This window comes from Nipponia nippon, unplaced genomic scaffold (assembly GCF_047370975.1).
Source record: "Nipponia nippon isolate SJK-2023a ecotype South Korea unplaced genomic scaffold, ASM4737097v1 scaffold_1, whole genome shotgun sequence".
Taxonomy (NCBI): Eukaryota; Metazoa; Chordata; class Aves; order Pelecaniformes; family Threskiornithidae; genus Nipponia; species Nipponia nippon.
The window spans coordinates 134,956,058-134,982,812 of NW_028262290.1; the positions used below are offsets into that span (position 1 = coordinate 134,956,058).

The 26,755-nt window shown below is 36.8% G+C and overlaps 1 protein-coding gene across 1 annotated transcript in view; it reads left to right on the plus strand.

Annotated features, from left to right (window-relative positions):
* CRPPA (CDP-L-ribitol pyrophosphorylase A) overlaps positions 1-26,755 on the plus strand; it is a 126,260-nt gene that overhangs the window by 34,758 nt on the left and 64,747 nt on the right. Inside the window, exons 4-5 of the mRNA XM_087773830.1 lie at positions 9,213-9,317; positions 18,228-18,273. Of these exons, the coding sequence (XP_087629956.1) occupies positions 9,213-9,317; positions 18,228-18,273 (151 nt within the window). The remainder of the gene's footprint in view (positions 1-9,212; positions 9,318-18,227; positions 18,274-26,755) is intronic.

Here is a 26,755-nt window from a genome sequence, read left to right on the forward strand (position 1 = left end):
TCTTTTTACCCTAGCAGCTTTGTCCTGAGATTTAGAGGAATAAATATTTTTTCCCTTTCCCTATCCTTAAAATCTACCCAGTTCTACAGAATTCTTTTCAGGATAAATATACTAAATGAGTTTTGTCAGTAATGCTTTCATTTATTCAAAACCTGAAGCTAGATTGGTGGTCTATTGAGAAAACTATGTTAGTTTAGATAGCTCTGTACTTGATTAGTTCTTTGGCGCAATGGTAGAGCCAGGATATTGTATGAATCCCCACCTTGCCCTAATTAATTTCTGCCACAAGAATGTTTGGAGAAATTCTAATGCCTTGCATAAGAAAAAAATAAAAAGTTTTTTTTGCTAATGGGATAATTACTTCCATTTTATGGCACTCCTCATCCTGTAGGATCTCAAAGCACTTCGCAGATTCACATATTAGCTCTTGGAGCTGTTTGGTGCGGTGGTGCAAAGCTGCCACACCCTGGGTGAAATCTGGCATCTCTGTAGCAGTGAAAAGGCGTTTTGTTTTCAGATACAATTTGGAGGGTGTATGTTAGGGAGACACACTGCAGTTATTCAAGCTGGAAATTAGACTGGATTATGAGAGTATTGTTGTAAGTGTTACTGGATTTACCCTGATAAGTGTACTGTATCCACAACAATCACCCATTTGGCACAGGCTCAGAAAATGCTCAATAGTGAGTGAGAATCACTGTATCCAGCACAGGGGAGACCACCCATCTAAATTGTCATCTGCTGCTTGTTTTGAGAGCAAAGAAGAAAACAAGGTAGTGATGCTAGAGCTTTTACTCTCTTAGCTACTGACAGTTTAGCGTATCGAATGGCAAGGAAAAGGACCATTTATGATCTTGCATAATTTCAAGAGGAGATTCTCTTAAGTAAATTGTTCCAAGAGTGAATAGTTGTATCTGTTAAAAAAAAAATTAAAAATAAAACATGCATTTTAACTTGGCCTGATTTTGGCTCACCTCTGCTTCTAAGCCTGATTAAATTATCTGTTGGTTGCTTAATTTTAGAACTTGATGTATTTAGAAATATCTTTGCTGGGAGAATGTGAACTTCTTTACAGTTTCTTAGAATAACCTAAATCTGTATTTTCCTACATTGAGAAGATTTTTTTGCCTTTGTCTTGTCCATATAACTCTTTTCTAAGTATTTTTCCAATTTACAAGATAATTTTTTAAAGTGTAAACAATGGGTCCTGACACAGTATTTTGACTACTACCGTTGTTACATAGAATATTAACATTTTCTTATTTCTTCTTGACATTGTAACTAAAATACAACTTTTTAAAAAGCTGAAATTGTATATGACATCTGAAATTCCATGTTCATCTGCGTGCTCAAAATGACTCTGGTGTCCTTTTCTGAATCCGAAAAATCAATACTGTCTCATGGTTACTCAGGACCTGTTTTATGAAGTCAATCTGATTAATAACTAGCTCTTAGTTGCATCAGGTATTTCATCTTCATACCAGTACCATTGGTTATTCTCACCTAGTTTGTATGCTCATTTTCATTACGCTATTTTGTGTGGACTTTGTTGGACTAACATTAGGAGTATATTTACTGGTGTGGCACAAAGAGAGAATGACTGAGGGGAAGACCGAGGTTTGAGTTTTGGTAATCCGTTATTGTTTCAGGACTGTGTGTGTAAACTGGGACTTTACCAGCAGTGATATTCATCCCAGTCGCCAGTCATATGGACACAATGCGTGCCGAGTCCTGGCTGCTAGGGCACCTTGTGTCCACACTGCAAAGGATGTGCTTTAGCAGGTGCCCTTGCATATGACTTTCACCTTGATGCCACCAGAAGGGAAGTGACTTTGAGCTCTCCAGCAGCACAGTCAAGTGCATTTTGTATGATTCTGAGTAGGGATGCAGGAAAGACTTGCACCAAAAAGAAACTCTCCTGCACACTGAATTGGTAATGTAGACACAACCCTTGACATTTCTTGTTTGTGCCTGCCGGTACCCTTCGTTCCTTGGCAACACACCTCCAGTTATTCTTGATTAAGTTTTTATTCCTTAATAGCAGAGCTGCACTTTTTCCCCTCTCTCTACAGGTTGATCGTGATTTGTCTAGGAGAACATAGCAGAGCTCATTCTCTGGAAGGACTGAATTATGGATTACTCTGGGTATGTAGGGGTTAGGGCTCTCTGTCTAATTTTCAAACAGAACTAGGGTTTTTCCAAATGATAGCATTAGTGTTTTTATGATTTTGGTGTAAAGTTGAGCGCATGTACTTCTTTTACAGGATGATTAGATTGTTTGGACCTCTCATTTTGCAGAGAGAGAAGCAGTAGCAGCCAGAATAAGATTAAGACTTAGAGAATAGGCTTTAATCATAGAATCATAGAATCATTTAGGTTGGAAAAGACCTGTAAGATCATTGAGTCCAACTGTTAACCTAACACTGCCAAGTCCACCACTAAACTATGTCCCTAAGCGCCACATCTACATGTCCTTTAAATACCTCCAGGGATGGGGATTCAACCACTTGTCTGGGCAGCCTGTTCCAATGCTTGACAACCCTTTCGGTGAAGAAATTTTTCCTAATATCCAATCTAAACGTGCCCTGGCACGACTTGAAGTAATGATACAAACACTATCATAGTAATCCTGTAGGGTATCTGCAAGTATCTTAAGGCATGGATTTAAGAACAGAAAAGATAGCTCTTATTCTTTGTCAAAAGAATTTTAAAACTTGATTTTTCTTTTTCTTTTATCCAGGGTCCTGTTTAAGGACTCTGGGGCTAGGACCTAGTCTTGTGATTATACTTCAGCTTCTGTTTCATTTTGAGGTCAGAGCTAGAAAATGACAGTCAATAAAATGGATATCTTTTCTAATTGTCTAGTTACCTTATTTCAACGTTTTTATTGTAGTGATTCCTTGATGAATCTAAATCAAAGTAAATGACATTTTTTCTTAGGGGTTTTGATAGAATGGGACACTGAAAACAAGGAGTTTTTCAATCTAGTTCATTAGTCCTAGATCCTGTCTTTTGGTCACAGAATCATGTGTGATTTGTTGCTTAGAAGGAAGTTGAAGGAACCTGTCCAAAATGGACAGAAATATCCACATGAAAATTTTGTTCCTAGATCTTACACAATGATTTTGTTTAATTTATGCTCAGAAGTGCAAACTTTGATATAAATGTGTTCTCTGCATCCATATACATTTCTGAATCCCACTGAGTTTCTGCTTTTACATATTGTGACAGTGAGTTTTTCAAGCAAATTTTTGTTTAAACAAAAAAAAAGAGCAGAGTTATCCCCAACCTTGGCTACTAGCTAAAACTTTAAACAGTTTTAAATATATTAAAAATATATTGCTCTCCCTATGGAGAGCAAATTTCACATTGCCCACAGTGTGTGTTTGTGCTCCGCATTCTTGCCTATGGGACTCCTACTGCCTAGCAGCAAGTTGTGTACAGTGAACAGTAATTGTCAGCCTCAATATAAAGAGAGATTGTAAAGTGCTTTCAAAGAAGACGAATAGGACGAAAATGCATAGCTGACTTGACTTGGGAGCTCGTATGCCTACAGCAGGAGTATAGAACATGGTCGCTGGTGATGGCAGCGTGGACTGTGTTCATTGACCCAGGAGATTTATTCCAGAAAGGGAAGAAGCAAAATTACTCTTTCATTTGTAACTTTTACTATTAAAAAGATACTTGAAAGCATTACTTGTTTTTAGCCCTTGTCTCAATAATACTTTAAACCTTTAATTGCACATTTTGTTCAATTTCGTAGAATCATAGAATCATTTAGGTTGGAAAAGACCCTTAAGATCATAATTTCAATCAAAACTGATGGAGGCATAGAGATTTCACTGATGTTAAGTCCCTATATAGTTTTTGAAAAAGCAGTGAGTGTGAGGAGGGGAGAAACCCAAATGAATATCTTCACTGAGAGGAGGCTGGAGCCTCCGAGCCTTCAGTCTCTTAGGCTTTCAGCTCCATGGCTGAAGTGTGAATTCAGCTGTTATTTTCTGTTTTTTCCTGGTCATACACCTTTTAGCGCATGGGATCTTGTAACCAACCAATGCATAAGTTCTTTAATGGGTATTTAGTCGACTTAGAAGCAACCTGAGTACCAAAATATTTCAGTGGGCAGTCAGGAGGTACTCAGGGGATCTGACGGTAGAGTGCAGGGAAATCATGGCATGTAGGGAAATCATGGCATGTATGGAGAGGGCACTTGCAGTTACTGCAGTGAAAGGCATTGGGATATAGATACCGATCTGTAGAAAAACAGGCTTGCTTAATTCTGTTACAGAGTAAATTGCTGTATCTTTATTCTCTTCACTGTGAGCACTAGTGCATCTGGATGTATGTCACAGCAGTTTTAATAATTAACTACAGTAGAAATTGTTTCAGAGATGAGCTTATCTGAACTCACATTAATCTCACTGTTTCTTCATTCACACGTTTCCTCTTTCTGTTTTCTGCTTCTGTTATTTCTCATTTAGCTGTGCTGTATTGCTGTAGGCTGAGTGATTGCTGCAAATCCACTGTCAGATTCAGCATTTTTTGGTTTCCATGGTAATGAACATGGCAAAAAACCCCCCTTGTAAAATAGGATAAAAATAGGCCAATTCATGTTCAGCAAGAGCTTGTGTCTGCTTCTTTTTTAACTTAGTAAAATGTTCCTGATGATGAACATTCATGATGTACTCTGGCACTTCAGCAGTGGAAATTTGATTTGCAAGGATCTGGAAAAGTCATGAAGCTCTGCTATTGTTAATTAGTTACGCATTTTAATTGCAAGTGTTCTGATATTGTCATATAATGGATTTACATGGGAGAATAAAATGGAGACACTGGCTGCTGACAATGGAAAAAGTACTAAAGATGACACAGCCAATGGTTACAGAAGTGTAAAAGTCTGGTTCTATACAGGCTTTAAAGGTACCTGTGTAACAGAGCAAATCTGAAGATTTTCTTTCAGTTAATACATAAAGAATATGGATTTTGTTTCCTTATTATAAAACTAAGGAATGATGAAAAAATAAGAAAATGACAATGCTGTAATGAAAATTTTTCTTCCATCTGTGTTTGTTCTGCTGTATGGTTACCAGTTCCCGTGTATCTATTCAAAATCTTTTATCAGTATAAAGATACAGTAAAATAGTGCATGTTAACAGTAGAAGCAATTGTTAATGTTAAATACTGCTTCTTTATAATTTCACGTGTTCAAAGTATTATATTGGAAACAAGTTAGCTTATGGACTATTAATAAGTACCAGGGAGCTACAGGCTGTGTAGATGCTCTTTTCTCTAACCCCTTGTTTCATGTTTACAGCTAAGCAATAACAGTATAGCTTGCATTTTAGGAAGTAATATTATTTGTCAAAATATTTTCAAACTAATTTAGGGGGCAGGGGAAGAAGAATTGGTGTAATGCTAAAATCTGGATCTCATTTTACCCATAACACTGTATTCAAACATCCACTCTTGGAAAACAAACAAACACGAAACCACCCACAAAAAAGTCAGTCCCCAAAACTACCTATTAGAATGCCTTTGAATATTCAACAGTTCAAACGCATTTTTAAATAACATATTTCCTTCTGTGTCATTTAAAGAGCTAAACTAATCTGTTTTCTTTCTTTTGTGGATATGTTTTGTGCCAGTATTTCCAGCTGTTTCCACAATTTCAAATCTGTGGTCTGAAACTTAAACTATGTCTATTGTTTCACAAAGCTATGTGTGCATGTCAAGTTCAGTTAACTGTACTCTGTCAAGCTGTATGTTAAAAAGCCTTTCAGTCAAAAAGAGACTTCAGAAATAGTAAGAGTTTTAAACAGATTGTTGTAATGTAAATTGGCTCTAGATGTGCAATGAAATACACACAGAAGACGTAGGATGAGAATGTTTGCGTGCCTGGGTCAGCAGGAATTTTGCTCATAGATATTCTACAACTTTTTATTATAGGCATTCCCTGATAATGCTTAATTTGTTAACTGAATTTCTGAGAGCAATGTAGAAGCTTTCAAATTCTGCACTTTAAATACAGATTTAAAATTTCACTTGTGGAGCTGTTTAGCATATGGTTAATATATAAACTAAGCTGATATTTCCATTTCATTGTTCTCCTCTGACATCAGTGTATCTGACTTGCAGAAGAGTACACTGTGACAATATGTTTAGGTTTAAACAATTACAGATAATTAGCGTGGTAAATGTCATAATGTACAAGTGTTAGTGAAATATGTTTTTAATTATTACTTTGCTTTGTGTCATATTTCATCCCTTGAAGCCAGCAATACCCTCAAGATGCTTTAGCCCATTTATGGAACTTCTCCACTCCCTACTAATTATCTGTAATTAATACCTTGCTAAAAAGTTGGAATTGCTTAGTCTTGTCTAGTATCATTTGTTACCCATATATTTAAAAATGTAACTTAAATTCAAAGTAAATTCTTCCCCAGATAAATTTTTCTGAATTTTTCTCTTCCGTTCTGAGGCAAAATAAAAATATATGTTTTTTTTAATCTGTATGTTATTCACATTAGTAGAAAATAGTTTGCATTCTACCAGAAAATTTTCCTTAAAAGCAAAACAAAACAAAACAAAGAAAGGAAACAATTTGGTAATAAATATTTGGAACCGAAAGTTACTCTTTACTCAAGAGATCACTCCATTTTACGTATTTTGGAGCTAGAGTTTCCTTTTCCTGTATGTTTTCTGTTGACCTTTTTTGTATCTTGGTTATTTAAAGAATATAAGTCGTTTCTGCTTAATTTAAAAATATTCCAAAGTGTCTTTTTGAAACCCCTATCTTCTTTAGTATTTCTTTTTACGTTACTCTGTCTTCTTATGTCTGTTTTTGTTACTCAAAGTGCTTAAAAACTTCTGTAGAGAAGTGAAACACTTAAATTACTTTTCTTTCTAAGTGGGCTGTGTAAAAGGATCTTCGTTTTGATTGCAAACACAAATGACAAAAATTACTAATTACTAATTTAAATAAGATAAAAGTGATAACTATGATTTTTCTAAGATGGTTGTGTGTTAATAATACAATTCAGGTATATAATGCTGATGAATTCCTTGAATTTCACAGATGCATTATAAAACATTTAGAAACTAAAAATTTTCTTCATCTTTTTTATTAAACTTCTTGAGGAAATTATAAAAAAAAAAGGCAAGTTGTATTGCAGCACTCTCATTTGGATCTTCTTTAATGCACTTAGACTTTTGCATTCTTGACAATTTTGAATTCTTGAATCCTGGAGGGGACTGTGAATTACTGACCACAGTATCTGGACTGTCACATTTTATTCAAAACACAAATTTGTAGACACATGGTTAAATTTGACACAGTGGAAGGGTTATTTCAGTTTTTGTAAAGGAAAGCCTATGCATTGCAGAGCTAATTGTTGTTCTTTAAGGAGTTAACTGACGTCTTGTTTGAGTTTGCTGCTGAAGCTGATAACAGCCTACTTGCATAATAAGATGTTTCACCAAAGCTTTTACCAAAGGCTCTTGAAGGAAACTGAACAGATTTGGGATAAGAGTTAGGATTTACCAGAGGAGATTATTTGTTAGAAAATAAGAAACAAGGTAAAGTGCATAACCAGTTTTCATAGCAGTAAATCACCAGTGGAATTTTGTGAAGATCTGTACTGGGACCTGTGCGGTTCATTTCGTTCACAAATAATTTGGAACAGGAAGTGGAGATACCCATTTTTTTCTAGGAAGTAGCAATAAGGAAAAACTAAGAAGGTTTGTGGAAGGATGTTATGATAACATTGATAGGTAAGTGTAGGTAAATGTAAAGGAGGGCAAAAGGATTGATCAGAGTTTTGAAGTAGCTTCCACACATGAAATGACTGAATAGATGTTGATCTCTTTACCTGTGGAAAGATGTGAGAAGAGACGTGGTGGAGCATTTTGAAGGGCTGAGAAGGTGGTTTTGCACTCCCTTTTCTGTCAGAACAACAGAGCGTGTGATGAAAAGAGTGATGAATCAGATGCTTCCCGATGCAGGTGCTAAAAAATACTGCTATTCAAAAAGTAATTCGGTGAATTCAGGATTCCTGTAATTCACCGAGGACTGTTAAGGCAGTCACTTCTGGTTCAATGTGTCCCTCATGGACTCTTTAAGTTAGGGATTTCCTAAGCCAGGATAATAGCTTTATTGATATGAGACCAGGGGAGTATTCTGAGAAAGTAAGAAGATATGATTGCCTTATTCTTATTTACTTATACTCGGCTATCCACTGTCAACCTGTACTAGAGACTGGATACTGGGCTAGCTAGCCTGTGGTCTTATCAAATACATCCATTTTTATGAAAGACCCTATCTTAAATTATCCTTCCTTGCTACTTATAATTCATGTTTCTGGATGGACTGGTAATCTAGCAATATGAAAATAAACTAGAACTTTCTTTTCTTAATCAGGCCAATTCATCTTGAGGTAGGACTGTCTGATAAGCTCCCAGTTCCTGCTTTTGTACCTACCTATGTTTTGGCTCAAAGAGATTCTGCTCCCTACTCAGTTTTCCATTAATAGGATTCTTATAATCACTAGCTATAGGAAGCCAAAGTGGTTGGGAAGGGTGTGTTGCGAGAAGAATGCATCTTCTGGATGACTAAAAAGTGGACAAACTGTTTTGGGGTTTTTTGTTAATTTTTTTCTTTTAATCTGGAAGGCTCACGGAGCAGCATGAACTTTTGCTATTTTGTGTGCAGATAACTGGAGAAAAATACAGAGGGAAACACATAAGGAATACAGAGGTTGTTAGTTACTACCATCCTTTTTTGATGCCGCAAAACCCAAAACAGACAAGGCATTTGAAGAGTCATGCTTCTACAGTTTATTAACTTGTTCCCATACATACATGATTTCTTTTGGTGAGACCTCAACTGCATCAAAATTTTTTTATACATGTAACTTCTCATTGATTTAGAAAACAACATAAAGGTATAGCACGATACTTGCAGCACCTAACTGAATTAATTTGTGGTTATAAAGTGATTATTTACTTCTGTAACACTTCTCTGGATAGCTAGAATTTGGCAGAAGCTTCTTGGAAGGGTTTTATTTCCAATCCATCCTGAAGCTACCTACCTAATACAGCGTGTAGTATTCTGTTGAGATGTAAGGTTTAGTTAATGAAAGAAAATCTGTTATTACTTAAAAGTATGATTTCTTTAAGACTAACTAAGAATATTTATTCTTTTTTAATTACTACAGTGTACAGACTATGACCTGGATTATGGAACCGAATGTTTGCATCTGGCTCTGAAATACTGTAAAGCAAATGCCAGACTTGTTGAAGGAACAGCTGACCTCTGGAAGGTAAAGGCAATAATAATCTCTATTTTTTATATGTCTTTTAAAATTAATAAAATTCACATATTACCATAAAAATTCAGATGTGTTTTCAATTATAATAGTTAGGCTTTTCTCTTCCAAATTTCAGAATTGTTTTTGGATTATCGTGAGCTTTTTTTAGAGTTCATTGTTGTGGACAGGCTTGGGCAGATGTTACCTGAGATAATCAATGAAGACAGTATTTATCTGGAAGTAGGAAAACCAACTAGGTACTTGAATAACCTGAGAATCTGTAAAACTATAAATCCATAATCTCTAAAACTAAGAACATTCTCTTAGAAGATTAGCTTTCTCCTGCTATTTCTATATCTTTTGTCTATTTTCCTCCACTTTTCCTATAAGGACATTGCTTTTTCTCTGATGCCAAATACCTGGCTAACAACAGTTTGATTACATTGCTTTTTCTCTGATGCCAAATACCTGGCTAACAACAGTTTGATTTTTACAGCAGTTCATTACATTCAGTAACACGGTAATGTTTAATACCTCTTCAAACAATCTTTTAAAATTTTTTAAACATCATTCACCTTGTCTGATAATCTGTAGGTTCCTGACGACTGACAAAGCAGGTGTGTATACAGGTGCCAAAGGATACGTCCTTGCTGCTTAAAAGTATCCCATTTCATTGTTTTGGATGGTGGGACATTATTCTTTCTCAGTAGCTGTCGTGTCATGCAATTTTTAAGTGTTTCCTTTTTTTTTATTTTATTCATTACCACATTGAAGGATCTGGAAGCAGCTCAAATCACTCCGTCTGTCTTTGACAGTATATTTCCTCCAATGGGACATGATTTCTAATAATATGACAGTAAATCTTGCACAGAAAGGTAATTTCCTGAATCTGCAGTGCAAATTTCCTGTGCAATTTAGCAGCAAAATTTACTTATGTGTTGGCTGCATGCAGCAACTACTTTCAATATCTTTCTGGGGACATAGTCTTTCTGAAACAGTATATTGCCTGTTTTCCTATTCAGCCTTCTAAGGGACAGATTATGTCATGCATATTTTCATTACATCACTTTTTGGGTGGTTTCATTGTTCTCATTGCAAAGAATGGTACTTACATGAAGGGTAAAAAAATACAGTCATAATGTTAGTTTAGTTCTTGATAATGTTTATTTAGTTATTTACTATCTGTAGACACTACTGATGCTCAGCAGATGAAATGTAGTCTTTTGACCTAGAATGACAGAATAATTAAGACTGAAGAAAATACCTAGATGTCATCTGGTCCAACACCTTGTCGAAAGTGGGGCCAGGTTAGTTAGATTAGACTGTGCAGGGCCTTGTCCCATTGAGTTTTGAATATCTCCAAGAATGGAGATTTCACAGACTCTCTGGGGAAAACAATTTCAATGAGTATCGCCCCATATGGAGGAGACTTTTTTCATATTTGGTCAGCATTTGCTTTGCTGCCTCATGCACTGGGAAAGGATCAAAGGCCAACAGAAAGATCTGCAAGAAAAGTCTAGTTTACTCTTCTCTATGGCCATTAATTATGACCTTTCCCCACCCTTCATCTTCTCTTCTTTGGTTTGAACAAGCCAAGTTCTCTCACACCATCTTAGCAGCCCTCTGCTGGGCTTCCTCCTGTTCCTCATTGCGTTATACTGGGAAGCCCCAAACTAGAAACAGCACTCTGGTGTGTTCTCAAGGTGCTGAATACAGGGGAATAATCCCTGTATTCCCTGTAATGAAGTCTACTTCCTTACTAATACAGCCCAATCAGTTGGACTCCTTTTCTGCACTGCTACACAATGCTGACTCATGCTCAGCTTGTCCAGAAGGTCCTTTTCTGCAAAGCTGTTTTCTATATTTTGGCATCAGTATGGACTGCTGCACAGGGTTATTCTGTCCCAGATGCAGGATGCTGTATTTGTGCTTGTTAGGTTTCACAAGGTTTCTGTCAGCCCCTTTCTGCAGCTTTTCAGGATCCCTCTAAACAAGCGTTGTACCCTTGAGCATATTGAATACTTCCCCATTTGTTGTTGTCTACTAGTTTGCTGAGGGTATTTCCCCTTTTCCAGGTTATTAATAAAGATATTAGACAGTATTGTCCCCAGTATCAGCCCCTGAGGAACAGCACTAGTAACCAGCCCTAGTTGCACTTCAGACTTCAGCTTGTGCACGTCTCTGTTTTAAAACAGAATTGTTGAAGTGTTAGTGCCGCTCCAACATTGTTGGTTAAACAAAATCCTGATGCTGTTAACTTTCTAGCATGTGGGACCCATTGCAGTAGCACTGGACTTTAATGAGGCCTGTAAACACATGGAAAATAACACATGAAGAGTGAATTCCTCATAGGTGCTTGATTATTGGACAGAGAACTTTTTTAGCTGGTGGTGTACTGGAGAATATCATGGAGAAGGAGATTCAGGTAGAAAAGCTGAAAATACTGTGGACCAGGTTAAAGAGTCTGTATTGGGTTTGCGTGGCAATGTTTTGGTAGTGGAGGGGCTACAGGGGTGGCTTCTGTGAGAAGCTGCTAGAAACTTGCCCTGTGTCCGATATAGCCAATGCCAGCCAGCTCCAAGACAGACCCGCTGCTGGCCAATGCCGAGCCCATCAGCAACGGTGGTAGCGCCTCTGGGATAACATGTTTAAGAAGGGGGAAAAAAAACCTGCACAACTGCAGCCGGAGAGAAGAGTGAGAATATGTGAGAGGAAGGTCTCTGCAGACACCAAGGTCAGTGAAGAAGGAGGGGGAGGAGGTGCTCCAGGTGCCGGAGCAGAGATTCCCCTTCAGCCCCTGCTGAAGACCATGGTGAGGCAGGCTGTCCCCCTGCAGCCCATGTTGGTTAATGGTGGAGCAGATATCCACCTGCAGCCCGTGGAGGAACCCACACTGGAGCAGGCGTATGCCTGAAAGAGGCTGTGACCCCATGGGAAGCCTGCGCTGGAGCAGGCCCCTGGCAGGACCTGTGGACCCATGGAAAGAGGAGCCCATGCTGGAGTAGATTTGCTGGCAGGACTTGCGACCCTGCGGGGGACCCACGCTGGAGCAGTCCGTTCCTAAAGGACTGCACCCCATGGAAGGGACCCACACTGGAGCAGTTCAAGAAGAACTGCAGCCCGTGGGAAGGACCCATGTTGGAGAAGTTCATGAAGGACTGTCTCACATGGGAGGGACCCCACGCTGGAGCAGGGGAAGAGCATGAGGAGGAGGGATTGGCAGAGACAATGCGTGATGAACCAACCGCAACCCCCATTCCCCATCCCCCTTTGCTGCCAGGGGGAAGGAGGTAGAGAAATCAGGAATGAAGTTGAGCCTGGGAAGAAGGGAGGCGTGGGGTGGGGAGGTGTTTTAAGATTTGATTTTATTTCTCATTACCCTGCTCTGATTTTGATTGTCAATAAATTAAATTAATTTCCCTGAGTTGAGTCTGTTTTGCCTGTGATGGTAAATGGTGAATGATCTCTCCCTGTCCTTATCTTCACCCATGAAGGCTTTCATTATATTTTCTTTCCCCTGTCCAGCTGAGAAGGGGGAGTGATAGAGCAGCTTTGGTGGGCACCTGGCGTTTAGCCAGGGTCAACCCACCACAGAGTCTTATTGTTGACAGTATTGCGCAGTGCGTGACAGTAGCAACAGCAGCCACTTATGTGCAGATACTGTGCTACAGGCAGCGCAGAGCAGCAAATAGGCTGTATATAGTATACAGAAAGATGCTGGTGCCATGTCATTAAAGTACCTATATCTTCTCACATCCTAGTCCCTGTCTTATTTTGTAGCTAAAAGTCGTTGGTGTCTTCTGTGGTTTGTGAAGACATTCAAAGTCAAAGGCATAAAAATGACGAGGTCTCTAAAACAGTAAATTGTTTCTGCAGCAAATACTCATATCAGATTAGAGGAAGATAGCTCCCTCCTGCTTGAACAGCACCCTGGTATTGGTCACTCCATACCAGGGTGTTTGGCAGGTGACTTTGAGCAGTACCCTTAAAGAAGAGAAGACTCGTGCTCAGTCTGTGCAGTTTGATGAAATGCAGAAGACTGCCAATTTTCTCAAGTGATGCTTGCCTACAAAATGGTTAGGAGCTATTGTTGTTTCTTACTAATCACCTTTCAGAAGCAGAATTGTCTTTCCTTAGCTGTCATAATAATAATGTCATTTGTTATACGTTGTTGTATTTCCTGTCAGGCTTTTCAATGCTGAGTTAAATTATATTTCATATGCCAAGAACTGATGTGCCCCCAATGGCCCCAGTCTTATTTTTTCAACAAGTGGCAAAAAGATATTCCATCCAGATAAATGAGAACTGAAATAAATAATCATTGTTCAGTTGAGGTTTCAGAGGATGTGTAACAGAAAAACTGTAGTCAATTAACAGGTGGAGAACAGTTTCTAAAGTCCAAGTATTACAAACCAGTTTCATTCTATGTGGACCTTGAATCTTTAAAGAGCAGATCTGATATTTGTAAGAATTCAGTTTATTTATTAGGTGCACAACCTACATAACATTAAATGACTCAAAGCTGTGGGAAAAAGTTACTTATGTGTGCATATATATTGTTTTCTTGAATTAACTCTAATTATTGCACCCAAGCACTGTCTACTTACAGTGCATTAGAAAAAGTAATATTTCAAAGTCACTTACCCTTGGAGATAAAGCAAGTGATAGTTTGTTTACTTTCTGGTAACAAATTACAATATTAAAATCATTCTTTGTAGTGACAACAACGAGGCAGGAACATTCAAATTACTTCAGTGTTATAAATATTTATAAGTTCTATTATAAATGTAGTTATTATATAACTATTTAGAAGATATTTAGGATCAGGATGGCAAAAAAGGAAACAGAATGTCACTATCAACACCAAATTTTCAGTTTCTTTGTGCTTGACACCTTTGAAACAAAAATGCCTTAAATGTCCTCTTAAATAAAGTTTAAAATCATGTAACAGAATGTAATTGTTGGAGTCTAATATATAGGTGTGTGTATAATGCAGATGAAAACTGCTTTGTAAGAACATTTTTAAAAGATCGATACACATTTAAAGACTTAATGCTGATAGTGCGAAAAATCCTCACCATTTCTAAAAACAACAGGTTATTTTCTAATCCTACAAAAATATCCCATACAAAGGAGATCTGTATGATACCTTAGTATAACAGAGGGAAATACTTCATTGAACTAAAATGCAGTGCATTTTGTGTATGTGTGATCATAACTTTATTGTATTTCTTTGGTTAATATTTATGTTTTGCATTTAACATACAGTTTTGTAAATCTGAAATGTTCATCAAGCTAAATCAGTTCAAAGAAGACTTTTAAATATTAAATGGGAATAACTTTGGGGAACTTCTAAAAGAGCATCTTCCTAGGTAGTGAAAAGTTGCAGTCTGACAATTGAGAGAGAAGGGCACCCAGGAAAACAAACTAACCAACCCTTGTCTGATGATTTTGAGGTGTTACTAAATAGATACAGTAGATTGTTTACTATACAGAAAAGTAGAGAAATGTTTAATAACTAAGACTATTCTGCCTTTGCCAAATAAGCAGATGATGGTTTCATTTTCTGTGATAGTGAGGTATCTGTGTTGAGTTTTAGTATTTGGCCTAGCGATATTCTGAATTGCAGCAGTAGCGCTCAGAAAATCTTGGAACACTAGATGCTCAAGAGGACAAAATGAAAATTAATGTCTTCTCATGAAGAGAGAGGATCTGAGTAATTAGAAGCCTGTGAGTTCAATATTGATCAACAAAACAAAAGGGTACGCTGCAACAGGCAGAACTTGATTAATAAAGAGTTAAGGGACTGATGTAATTAATGTCAAGCAACATGGAATTTACTTATTTTGTGAAATTGACTTCAAGCCTTTTTTACAAGATTATAGTCTTGGCTGATAAGGATGGTAGGGCTGATACAAGATACAGTTGGCGGAAGTTTGACTTGTTACTACATGGCATCTTAATTAAAAATAGGATGACTAACTGTGCTAGTCCTCATTAAATAGATTAAAGATTGGAAAACTGATATATTTCAAAAGATAATTCTCACCATGTACAGTTCTGCAGAAACTGTTATTGTCTCTAAGCTATTTAACATTTGTCTGATAAAGTTTGCAGACAACACAAAGATTTAAGGATTTGTAAATAAAAGTATGATTGATCAGAAGTAACCTATTGGTAAGGATTGCTTGGCAAACAATTTAAACAAAAGGTATGCTTTTCATTGCAGCCAAATATAAAGTGGTTTTAGAAACAAAAAAAGTATAGGCCATGTTTAGAGGATTGTTCTAGGAAGGCAGTGACTTTGAAAGTGGTGTAGGAATCACAGAGGACAGCAAGTTTCCACTGTGGGCAAAATACCTTACGTCAGCCACGGATATAGAAAAAAGAATATGAAATTAGAAAAGAGATGTTCTAGTATTACAAGTGCATCTAGAATACTATGGTCAAATCTGGACTCAAGCTCTGTACAATTGTTGATAAATAGAGAAGGTTCAGAGAAGAGCATGTAAAGTAGATTAAATGGTAATTTGATAAGTCCGTAGAGATTTAGCTTAGTAATGTGATATAAAAAAAAAAAAAAAAACAGAAATGGATGAGGTAGAAGATCTCTCTTCTGCAAAGTGAGAGAGAACTTCTGTGTGTCATTTTTCTTGCTTATTCTTTTTCCAGTGTGATTTTTGCACCTCACCTGGGCTGCGAGAGTGGAGAGTGCCATCTTACTGTCTGGTATAGAGTGGCAGTTAAAGTATAATTCCTGGTTGATTTGGCTAGATCTGAATTGCTTCGGGCTGGGGTGAGCCTAGAATGCAAATCCACTTCAGTGGAACTAGAGATAAAGCAGTATAGCTGCTCAGAACAATAAACTGTTGTGCTGACAAGCCTTAAAAGTTGTTTAAAACAAATGCGTACTAAAACAATCAATGGTTAGAATTAAACCAAAGGGTGTTTCTGTTGTGGTTGCCTGCCTTTTTGAATAAGTCTCATCTAAATTGCAAGAACACCTCTTAATCGACACAGGAAAATCCAGAGACACTGTGAATATCCATACCTTAAGAGAAATTTTGGTTGGATTTAGCATCTTATTCAATATTGAAATAGGTGTAGAGAATCCCTCCCTCCCTGACTAGTAAGTGGTGGTCACCTGTGGTAGCTGGCACGGTTTCTCTCTCTGGCAACTTTACTATTTTCATAAAGCTTATAGGAGCTTGTATCTGAAATTAGCTTATAGGATCAAAGATTATGAAATAAATACATACGGATAGTGGGATATAGTCTCAGATGATTTATTTCTCTACGAAACCACCCTAAAAAGTATTTGCTGATGTCTGGCTCAGAATTTCAGAAGTTATTTTAAAGGTTCATTTTTAATTTTTTATTCTTCTGTGCTGTTTTCTTGAAGACTGGGCCTACTTTATGAAGTATCTTCTTTTTAAAATCAGACTATTTAAAAATAGTTTTGCATCTCAAAGAGATTGTGAACCTTAGAGTATGTGAGACCACTTTTGACAGAGCTTAGATAGTCTTGTTTCTTGAAGGGTTTTTAGATGGTAATCTGTTACAGGTTTACTGAAAGTTCAGTATAAAACCTCTCTAGAAACAGGTAATTAGAAACCTTGCAACAAAATTGGTCACTCAATAATTCTTTATCCTTAAATTTAAATTCAAGACATTGATTCTTCCCAACAGTATGTAAACTCAGATACCTAAGATTTCTCAGGCTAGACTAGTTCTCTGGCTGCTTCTCCTGCAGGACAAGGTATAGGAAAGTAAGTTATTTTTTAATTTTAAAAGAATATAATTCCTTGGAGAAATGATGAGTAATGAGAAACTTAATATTATTCATCTGTTTCTGACTATGATACACAGCTTAATTTATGAGATGGAAAGGAAAGTGGTTACAAGAATCCTTATGTTAAAATCAAATAATCATTTACTTGGAGAATAAAATGCTAATACTTACAATGGTATGTTTCTGCTGTAAGATTTACTTTGCAGCACTAAAGCTTTTGGAATCCTCTTCAGTCCATTTCAAAAAGAGAGAAAAAGTTTTTTCAGACTCTAGAGAAACAAATGCAGAAAATCCAGTAATATTTTATTTAACATACAAGGAAGTTACAGTAAAAACAAAGACAAATATTTAGGAGTTATTCTTATATCAGTTCATGTCACTGCAGGTCATTGTGAAGACATTGCTAGCAAAGACTGGTAATGTTTTGGGTAAATGCTGTTTTAGTTTTCTGTTATTTTATTTGCAAAGCCTAATACTGGGACTGTCAGCCACCATGAGGGTACAAAGGCAGATATGAAAGGTGTTTTTTGCAAGTACCAAGTAAATATTCAGCATTTTATTGTCCATCTAACTTGATCTGATTAATGTCTTCAAGAAGATTTTGATGGTTTTTAATCCTCTGAAAGCTCATACAAAGCCTACTGTAGTCTCACTGACTCCCACTGATTAATTGGACTCTCATTAACAGTAATAGTCTTGCAGAACTGAAATATTACACCTGTATTAGTAAAAGAAATGACAAGGCCTCTCCCTGGCTGTCAGTTTTATGATTACAAGTCCTATAAAGAAATGAATCTATTTCACAATAGCATTATAGAGTAGAATGGATGTGTGAAAATAGATGCAATATCATGTTTTTATGATTCTTCAAGGGTTAAAAATAGTTTTAGGTTTCAAATTACTTCTAAGCAGATCTAAGTATTTATAAAAAGGTTTCTCTCAAGTCTCTGGTAATTTCTGCAACTTCTGTTCTCATGACTTGCCAGTGATATTTTACCAGAATTAAGAAATTGACAATATCATTTGTTTATGATATTTCAAATGTAAAGAATTGCCTTCAGGGCATAGTTTTATTCGTTTTACATTCCTTCCTGCTGTGTTAAATCTAATGAGGCTTGTCTGTCCTTTAGGTGACCTACAAGCGGGATCTGTATGCAGCTGAATCGATTATTAAGGGTATGTGTTCGTCCTTGTGGCTGTCAGATTGCATATTCCTGAGTCTAATTAAGAATCTTTTGTGTGCTATGGTTTTAAATGTCTTTAAGAAAAGTTTTATGATTAATAAAATGTGCTTAGGCAAGTTGTTTTAGCTTGTTCACTGGAATACTTATATTATGCATTATTTACCTTTATTTACTTCTCCCAGAATAGAGAACCTTATAAAAAGCTGTGTATATTACAGAGTCAAACAGAGATTAATTTTGAATGGCTTTATAAGGAACAAACAATTTTTTTCTTTCATTTGCAGTTCAATTCTGAATACATTCCGTCTTTCTAATCTAAGTAGTAGAGTGAAAATTAAATATTAACTCTTTAGGGGTCTTCACTCTTTTACATACAGCAACTTGTTGCCTAAATTGATACAGCAATTATATGATATTGAGGTATTCCTCAATAGAATGTCTCCCATGACATTCTCATTGACAAACTGATGAAGTACAGATGAGAAAAGCGGACAGTGAGGTGGATTGAAAACTGGCTGAACTGCCAGGCTCAAACAGTAAAATCCAGCTGGAGACTAGTCAGTAGTGGTCTACCCTAGGGGTCAATGCTGGTTAAAATCTTCACTAATGGTCTGAACGATAGGGCAGAGCACACCCTCTGCAAGTCTGCAGATCATGCAAAATTGGAAGGAATAGTTGATAGCAGGTTGTGCTGCCATTCAGAAGGCCCTTGACAGGCTGCAGAAATGGGTGAGCAGGAGTCTCATGAAATTCAGCAAGGGGAAATGCAAACTCCTGCACTTGGGAAGCACCATCACAGTCTGGGGGCTGACTAGCTGGAAAGCAGCTCTGCAGAAAAGGCCCTGGGGGGTCCCGGTGGACAACAAATTGAATAGGAGCTGGAAATGCGCCCTTATGGCAAAGGCGGCCAACAGCCCTCTGGGCTATGGTAGGCAGAGCATTGCCAGCAGGTCAAGGGAGGTGATCCTTCCCCTCTGCTCAGCACTGGTGAGGTCACATCTGGAGTGTTGGGTCCAATTCTGGGCTCCCCTGTGCACGAGAGACATGGTCATACTGGAGAGAGTTGAGCAAAGGGCCGTGATGATGATTAAGCTAGTGGAGCATCTGTCATATGAGGAGATGCTGCGAGAACTTGGACTGTTATGCCTGGAGAAGAGAAGGCTCAGGGGGATCTTAGCAATGTGTATAAATGCCAGATGGGGTGGGGTGAAGAAGCTGGAGCCAGACTCTTCCTCGGTGGTGTTCAGCAAAAAGAGAACAGGCAAGGGACACAAACTGAAATACAGAAAATTCCATTTATACAGCTGGAAAGCCCAGAAATTCCCAGGATTCTCAGATTTTTTATTACAAAGCTGGGAGGTTGGAAGGGAGACTGTCTGTCTGTGATTTCCTAGGAATCATTTGTTCAGCCGAGATTGCCAATATGAGCATCTCTTGGCTTATAAACGCCATTTTTCATCAGCTTTTGTTGAGTTACTGAAAAGAATATTTCATCTCAGAAATCACTTGGGTTAGTATTTTCAGAACAGTATTTTTAACTTACTCAAGCTTATGGGAAGCTTTGAAAATGGGGATGTGATCTGACTTAAACTGGAAAAACATTTTCAAAATATGCAGTTTCACCATTTTGTCCACTTATTTTTTTGATAGCTGTTGGATATTTACAAACTTTGTGCAAACAGAATTCATTCTGCCATTAAAAGTTTTTCATAAATAAAATCTAAATAAGAAGCTCTTGAGTTGGCCCGGTGATTATAAAAGCATTTTTTTTTAAATTTTCTGAAATTCTTGTGCTCTTGGAAAAGTATGTAGTAGTTTTCATTTAATTTTAAGTGATCTTTCCTTGGATAAGATAATTCAGTTTGAATATAAATTTTAAAAGCTCAAATACTATTATTGTGGTTGTCATATGAGCAAAATGACTCATAAGACAAAAAATAGTTAATAGAATGAATGCAAAAGGGATTTCATGGTACAGTATGATATAAAATTAAGCAATGATTTTATCTCCTTGATGAATAGGAATTGGAACTAATACTTTACCTTGAATGATAGATCAATGGAAAAAAGGGAAGCTTCCAATCTTTGAGAAGTGCAAAAGTAATTATATAAAAAAATGAAGTTCTTTTTTTCCAGTCTAAATATAGATCCCATTACACCATTCTCACTGAATTCCTAATTCTAATAGAGTGTATGCATGCTTTTACAGTACAAACTTCTTTTAATTTTAAGTATTATCTGTAATTTTAAGTATTAATTGTATAGCAGAGACTTGTCAAAGAAAAATTCCCTCTGATGGTAACGTTAATAAGGAAATGTAGGAAGCTGATTCAGCGGCTTGGATGTGCTGTTTTGTTAGAATATTTGTAAATATTTGCTGTAACAAGAATTGTTGTACTTCTGTTAGTCAAGCTTGCTGAAGCCAGTAATGCCAGCATAAAATGATGTAAATGCCATGAATCAGCTCAATGAATGTACTATGTTGATCATATCTTAACAAAAGGTTCAATATTCAACTTGGAAAAAAACTCAGCAAACTCATAGTTCTGTGTTAACTTTGATCTTATTTTCCTTTTTCCTGTGTATTTTTCACATTTATTTACCATGTATGTTCTCAATATTTAATGGCAATTTATCAGTCATTACTGGATCAAGCAGATCCATTTTCATTTCCATTTTCCTTGAAATTAACTGTAGACCGTACTTCTGTTGTAATACAGAGGCCAATTTATTGAACTGTATCATTCAGTATTACTGAAATATTTAAGAGTTAGTTACTTCAGAGGACCTTCAGGATGTACTGAGGGTGTGTAAACTATAAAGGAAAAGAAAAATCAAAACCAGTGCTGATTTATATTTTTAAAAAGTTCTTGTCCATCTTCTTGCAGTTTATTTGATCCCTTACTAGATACGTTCTTCTGTAGCAGGCAAGGTGAAAGCCGGATGGACACTCCATGGAATATATGTTGCTTTATGTAGCTAGGGAAGGAGACGGCACCCTGCTCCTGTCATTCAGCTGTCCAGTTTGCTTATGCCTCCTTCCCCACATATCCCCATCATTACAGAGCAGCTCTTGTGAAGGTGGGAACTGAGTCATCATGCTTCTCGTGGGGAAACTAGAAACGAATACAATGTGAAAAAATGGTTTCTGTGCTCTCCCTCTGCTGCCGTCCCATACTTATAAAGGTGACTCCTTATATTCTTTTAGTCAGTGCTATACTTTCTTCTTTATAGATTAATTAAAAGAAAAACAAGTAGATTGGTAATATTTTGAAAGGTTTTGATTAAAAATGTTTTTATAGTCTTTTATGATAATTTTATGTAACACATACACACTATTATTTCATACAAAAAAATTATAAACCTGAAACAATACTACAACCTTCATGCAAATTAATTTCCATGTTCCTATGTGTATAAGGGCTTCAGTAATCTCATAAGTCATTAAAGAAGTTTAGTTATAATTTATTTAAAAAATAAGATCCATTCCAAGCAGCTTTCTCTAAAACTGTTTGAGTAGAAAATGAGGATGCAGCTTATTCAAATGAAAGGAACACTCAATAAATTTAACTGTTTCTAACTGGAGCAAAAATGCTGTAAATGACCAGTCATTCTGTTCACAGATACATATTTTACATGTGTATTTCATCACGTTATCACATTTTTTGTTTTCACTAAAGCCAATACAATCTTTTCCAGCTGTTGTTTATGATAAAAAGTTTATGTAGCTTAAAGAAAAAATGAAGACCTTCATGGTGGTAAATCAGGCTAATCCCTTACTTGATCTTTACTTATCTAATGTTCTGTTACTGTGGCAGCATGCAATATATCTGCTTCAGTAACCACAGTAGTCTTTATTATGCCTGGTCTGTACAGAAAACTGTGCTTTTAAGTTCATTGAAGTTTAGATTTGCTTTTTGCTGCATTGCATGAGTTCAGGAAGGGGAGGCCGTACAGGTTCTTTACTCCTTATGCAAGCAGTATAATGAGTCCTCCATAGCTAATTAGGACACCCCCTAACAGATTTATCTTACATCATTAATTGTCTTTGATAGGGTTTTGAATAGACACTATTAGCACTCCAAGTCTGCAGTTTGAGTTGTGCCTTTTCTATTCTGTGCCCTTCAAAAGGCTTCAAATACCAGATCTTCAGGTTGATATAACATGACATTTTTGTAGTGAACAGTTGAGCCATGTAAATTAATATTAGGCAAGCATTTTATTCACAGTTCATGCTACACTTAAAGGAAAGCATATTTAAGGGGAGAATATATTTTTGTCCTATTGAGCATCATCCTGTTGTACCCCCATGTTGCATCATTCAGTCTTATGGTTGTTAGTTTTACAGAAGAAATCTTAATAGCTGTGTTCTCCTGTATCGTGCTGTGCCTATGGGAAACCTTCAAGGATAGGGCACCTTCCAGATTGGCAACCATCCTACAAGCCAAGGCATGCTCAGTCAGGCCTTTCCTACTAGCTGAATAATTGAGTGTATCACAGTGTCTGCTTTTCTCGAGTTCAGAACCCACTACAGGGTGCTATATGAAGTGCTGCTACTTGTCATTACCCTTTTGTGCTTTCTCCCACAACTTAGGTAGCTGTCTGCTGTGTGGTAGCTACTCACTGCCGTTTGTGAGCTTCTGTGTTACAGACCTGCTGGTGTCATGGAAGTGTGTCATGGAGACTGACAGGGAAACAACCACTGCAAGAAAGTGGCATGCAGTGTATCTTCTGATGGTTTCAATAACCGTCTCTGGAGAGAGGAAGGACCTTCTGCTGATTCTGATCGGTTTAGAGATACAAACTCGGCTAGCAGAAGTCCTCAGTGTACTAATGTGCTATTCATGGCTTGCACAAGACCCATGTGGTTGTGGATTTTCAGATACTGTTCCCCCTTAGAGGCATCCTCAGGGACAGGTTTTCTGGATATCTACCTCCTCTTTTTCCTTTCCTTCCCTTTTCCTTTTCCTTCTTTGGGATGATGATGAGATGCCAGGAACTCCAGAAAGGCATATCTATGGCAGGAATACTTGCCTTCCCATGTGGAATTTGCTATCTTTTGCCTTGTTAAAACCCCTTTCTTTTACTTTTGCTTGGCACTGGCTGCTAGCGTGTCTGTAACCTTGCTGAGCATAGCTGGCAGCAATCTTTCCTACCTATATGGAGAAGAGGGTGCCTCTTCCTGGCACTATATATCACTTTGGGTATAAATGGTGTTGCCCGCGGGATGGTGGTCTACATGATGGTTCTTCTTTGTGCCAAGCTGTTGAAGAGGACACAGGACTGAAATGCAGCATTGCGTACTGGATAGTACAGTCCTGTATCACATACTTGGGTGGATTCAGACTCCAGGTTCAGGCCACGTAGAGTGTCTGAAGGGGAAGTCCTGCATGACACTGTAAGGCTGGGTTGCAAGGCACCAGCTCTTGGCATGCCACTTTGCATGCTGTCAGGGTCCGCTGGGGATGTCCCAGAAGCTAAATGTATGGGCTGGGAGGGCGTAGGGTACTAAGGGCACTGGCCTCACACCGGCTTCCCACTACTGTTCCAGTCTTCACAAGTGATTTTTTTATTATTAAGTTATCCAATTTACTTTGCTGGATGCACATTTTATCACTGGATGAATTAAGCAGCGATGAAGAACTTCTGAGTGTACACATTTAGTTTTGTGACTACAGTCCCAAATTTCATGTCATCTACAGTTGTATTTATTAGTGACCGAAACTTGGTTTCCTTCTACTTCAGAGAGTGACAGTTATCTTTTTTCTTAACCTGTTAGTTTTATTTAGAAAATCCATTTAAACTGTACTAAAAATATTTGTTTTGATGAGAATTATTCATCACACTGTTCGCTTTCTGGTTTCAAATAGTAATTTTTTTGCTTTGAAGTATGAATGTCAACAGATCATTAAATACTTAAATTTTTATGCTAGAATATTAAGGTTACACTTGTGCCTCTAGACAGTTTTGCTAAGGAACAGGTTCCTTGTGGTTCAGTTTGACATGTTATTTTGCTATCCTGTTTATTTTCGAGGTACTCTTGCATTTCTGTCTATTGTCCATATATTAAATTATAATTCTGTAATTAATCAAATTAAATACAAGAAAAATGATTATGGTAATATGTGTTTGGCAATTAAATGATGTCTGAAAAAATAGTTAATCATGTGATTATAATGATGAGATTGTTTCTTTAGTCAGCTGTACTACAAATGTAATTCTACCTAAGTAACAAGCCCCCAGTGTTTCATAGAAGCATAGCTAGATTTTTAGCTGCTGGCCTAATGAGACATAATAACGGACAAATTTCAGCTTGCTAAACTTGACTTGAGGTGGAAGTAAGAAAAACATGCATGCATACATATATTTTTGTACTTTAGATATTTATGTGTGTGTATATCATTCATATTCAAGGCAATACAAAGAAACACTTCACTAATTTAAATAGACTAATGAGTTATTTATCTTTTGAGACTGTTTTGTTAAAACATGTCTTATTAATATGCTTACTTCCTCAAGTCTCTTTTACAACTGTATTATGAAAGTCCGAGTCCTAACATCATTTGTTTTATGAACAGTAAATTTAATGCTTTTCTTTAGTTAAGCAGGTATGAACTTGTAGAGTATGCAGACAAGGTGGCACACGCCTATTTTTAATAGTCTTGAAGTAAGAAAACATCGTCTTACAATAAGGGTGACTCATCTAGAAATGTAGTTAAGATCAGGCTAATACAAAACATCCTAAAAAATTTCCATTAGCACTACTGCCCTCGGGGTATGTATCTTTGAACTCTAGTTCCAACATGTTAACTTTAAATGGTGCTTCTCAGTAGAAGTTTGTAACTCAAGAGTTTGACTCTCTCTCCTCCTCCTTTTTCTTTTCTTAAGGGCCCTTCTTCTGCAATGACTTTTCACAAGAGCATGCACTTGCAGATTGGATATTTTGCCCTCATATTTGGCCAAATAAGTATCTGCTGATGTAGATACAATTATGTTTTGCAAGTGCCAAGAAAAATATCATAATGCCTTCAAACTGTATATGACTGTTGGGAGCTACAAACTATGTTTTGTGTTATATGAAGAACCCATCTGACTTTTTATTGAAAAAAAAAAAAAAAGGAATAAGCCTTGTTTATCAAAGGACAGATATCTTACTTGAGGTAGGCTGCATTTTCATGGGCACGCTCATTAACCAGTGGCTGTTCTCTGCTGTGAGGCAAAGAAATAGACTGGCAGGTGGGAAGATACTCCTCAGAATAGTTATTGTCAGGTGAAAACAGCCCTCTGCCTTGTCTTCTATCACAAGATCTTCCTCTCTTTCTTGTATACTAATGTTGGTAGGGGCACTGTCAAATTTGTCTTTTGGTTTTTGTAGCTACAGAGAAATGTGGAATGAGTAAACAAAAAATTGTTAGATATTTTTGGTTACCTGTGTTATACGAATAACAATTTCAACTCATTCTGTTGATCATGAATGAACTAAATGCTTGGCAGTACTTATTTCATTTTTTGTGTGTTTACAGTGGTGGAAACATATCCATTATGAGATACTAAAAATGCCAGGGAGAACCATATTGAATTTCCAGAGCAGTCAAGCCATTGCTGTGTAGAAAGAGAAAATGGAATTCTGATAAATTAATTTACTATTTTGAATTCACTGCAAACTTTAGAAGTATTTTGATGAATAGGATGTGCTTCCAAAATAGTAGGAATTGTAATGACGGGCCAAGAATGGCATGGTATGAACATATGTTTACAAAAACAAGTGTATGTATACACATATATGTGCAATTAAGAGAAAAAATTTATGTCTGTAGGCTAAAACCTACTTGCCACTCAGATGCATTTTTATTCTTACGGCATTAATTCCCTAGGATATGATATTTATGATCTTTATTCAAACAAAGTATTATTTTAATTGCTGCTTGTTTGTGGCATGCTTTTCAGGGTAAACTTTTAAGTCATTCGTTAGAGTACACTTAATACATTATCTAACTAAGGTAGTTCCATAAACATGAACACATTTTAATTTATAATTTTGGGTGAGATCCTAGGATAAAGACTGTAACAGGTGTTACTGAATAATAATGTGATTTAAAGCTTGCAGGATACAAAAAATTGAAAACTGAAAATGAAATTTTCTGCTGGAGAGAGAAGGAGGTTTAATGGAACATATTCTGAAATCCTGTATCAAATTTATCTTTAATGAAGAAAATTCCTACCCCTTTCCTGAGAAATTTAATGTTTAACCTAACAGAATTTGTCAGTGTAAAGTTTTAATTAATTTTAATTTTATGCAAAAAATATGCTGTGAGTGGATGTTAAATGTGATGCAGTATTGGGAGGATTACTCCATAATCAGGTACAGCTGGAAAGAAGTAAATGGGAGACATGTATTGAGAAGAGGAGGTTTCCAGGGAAATAATCAGTTTAAAGTAAGTAGAGGAAGAGGAAGCCAAAGCAAGAGAGAGATT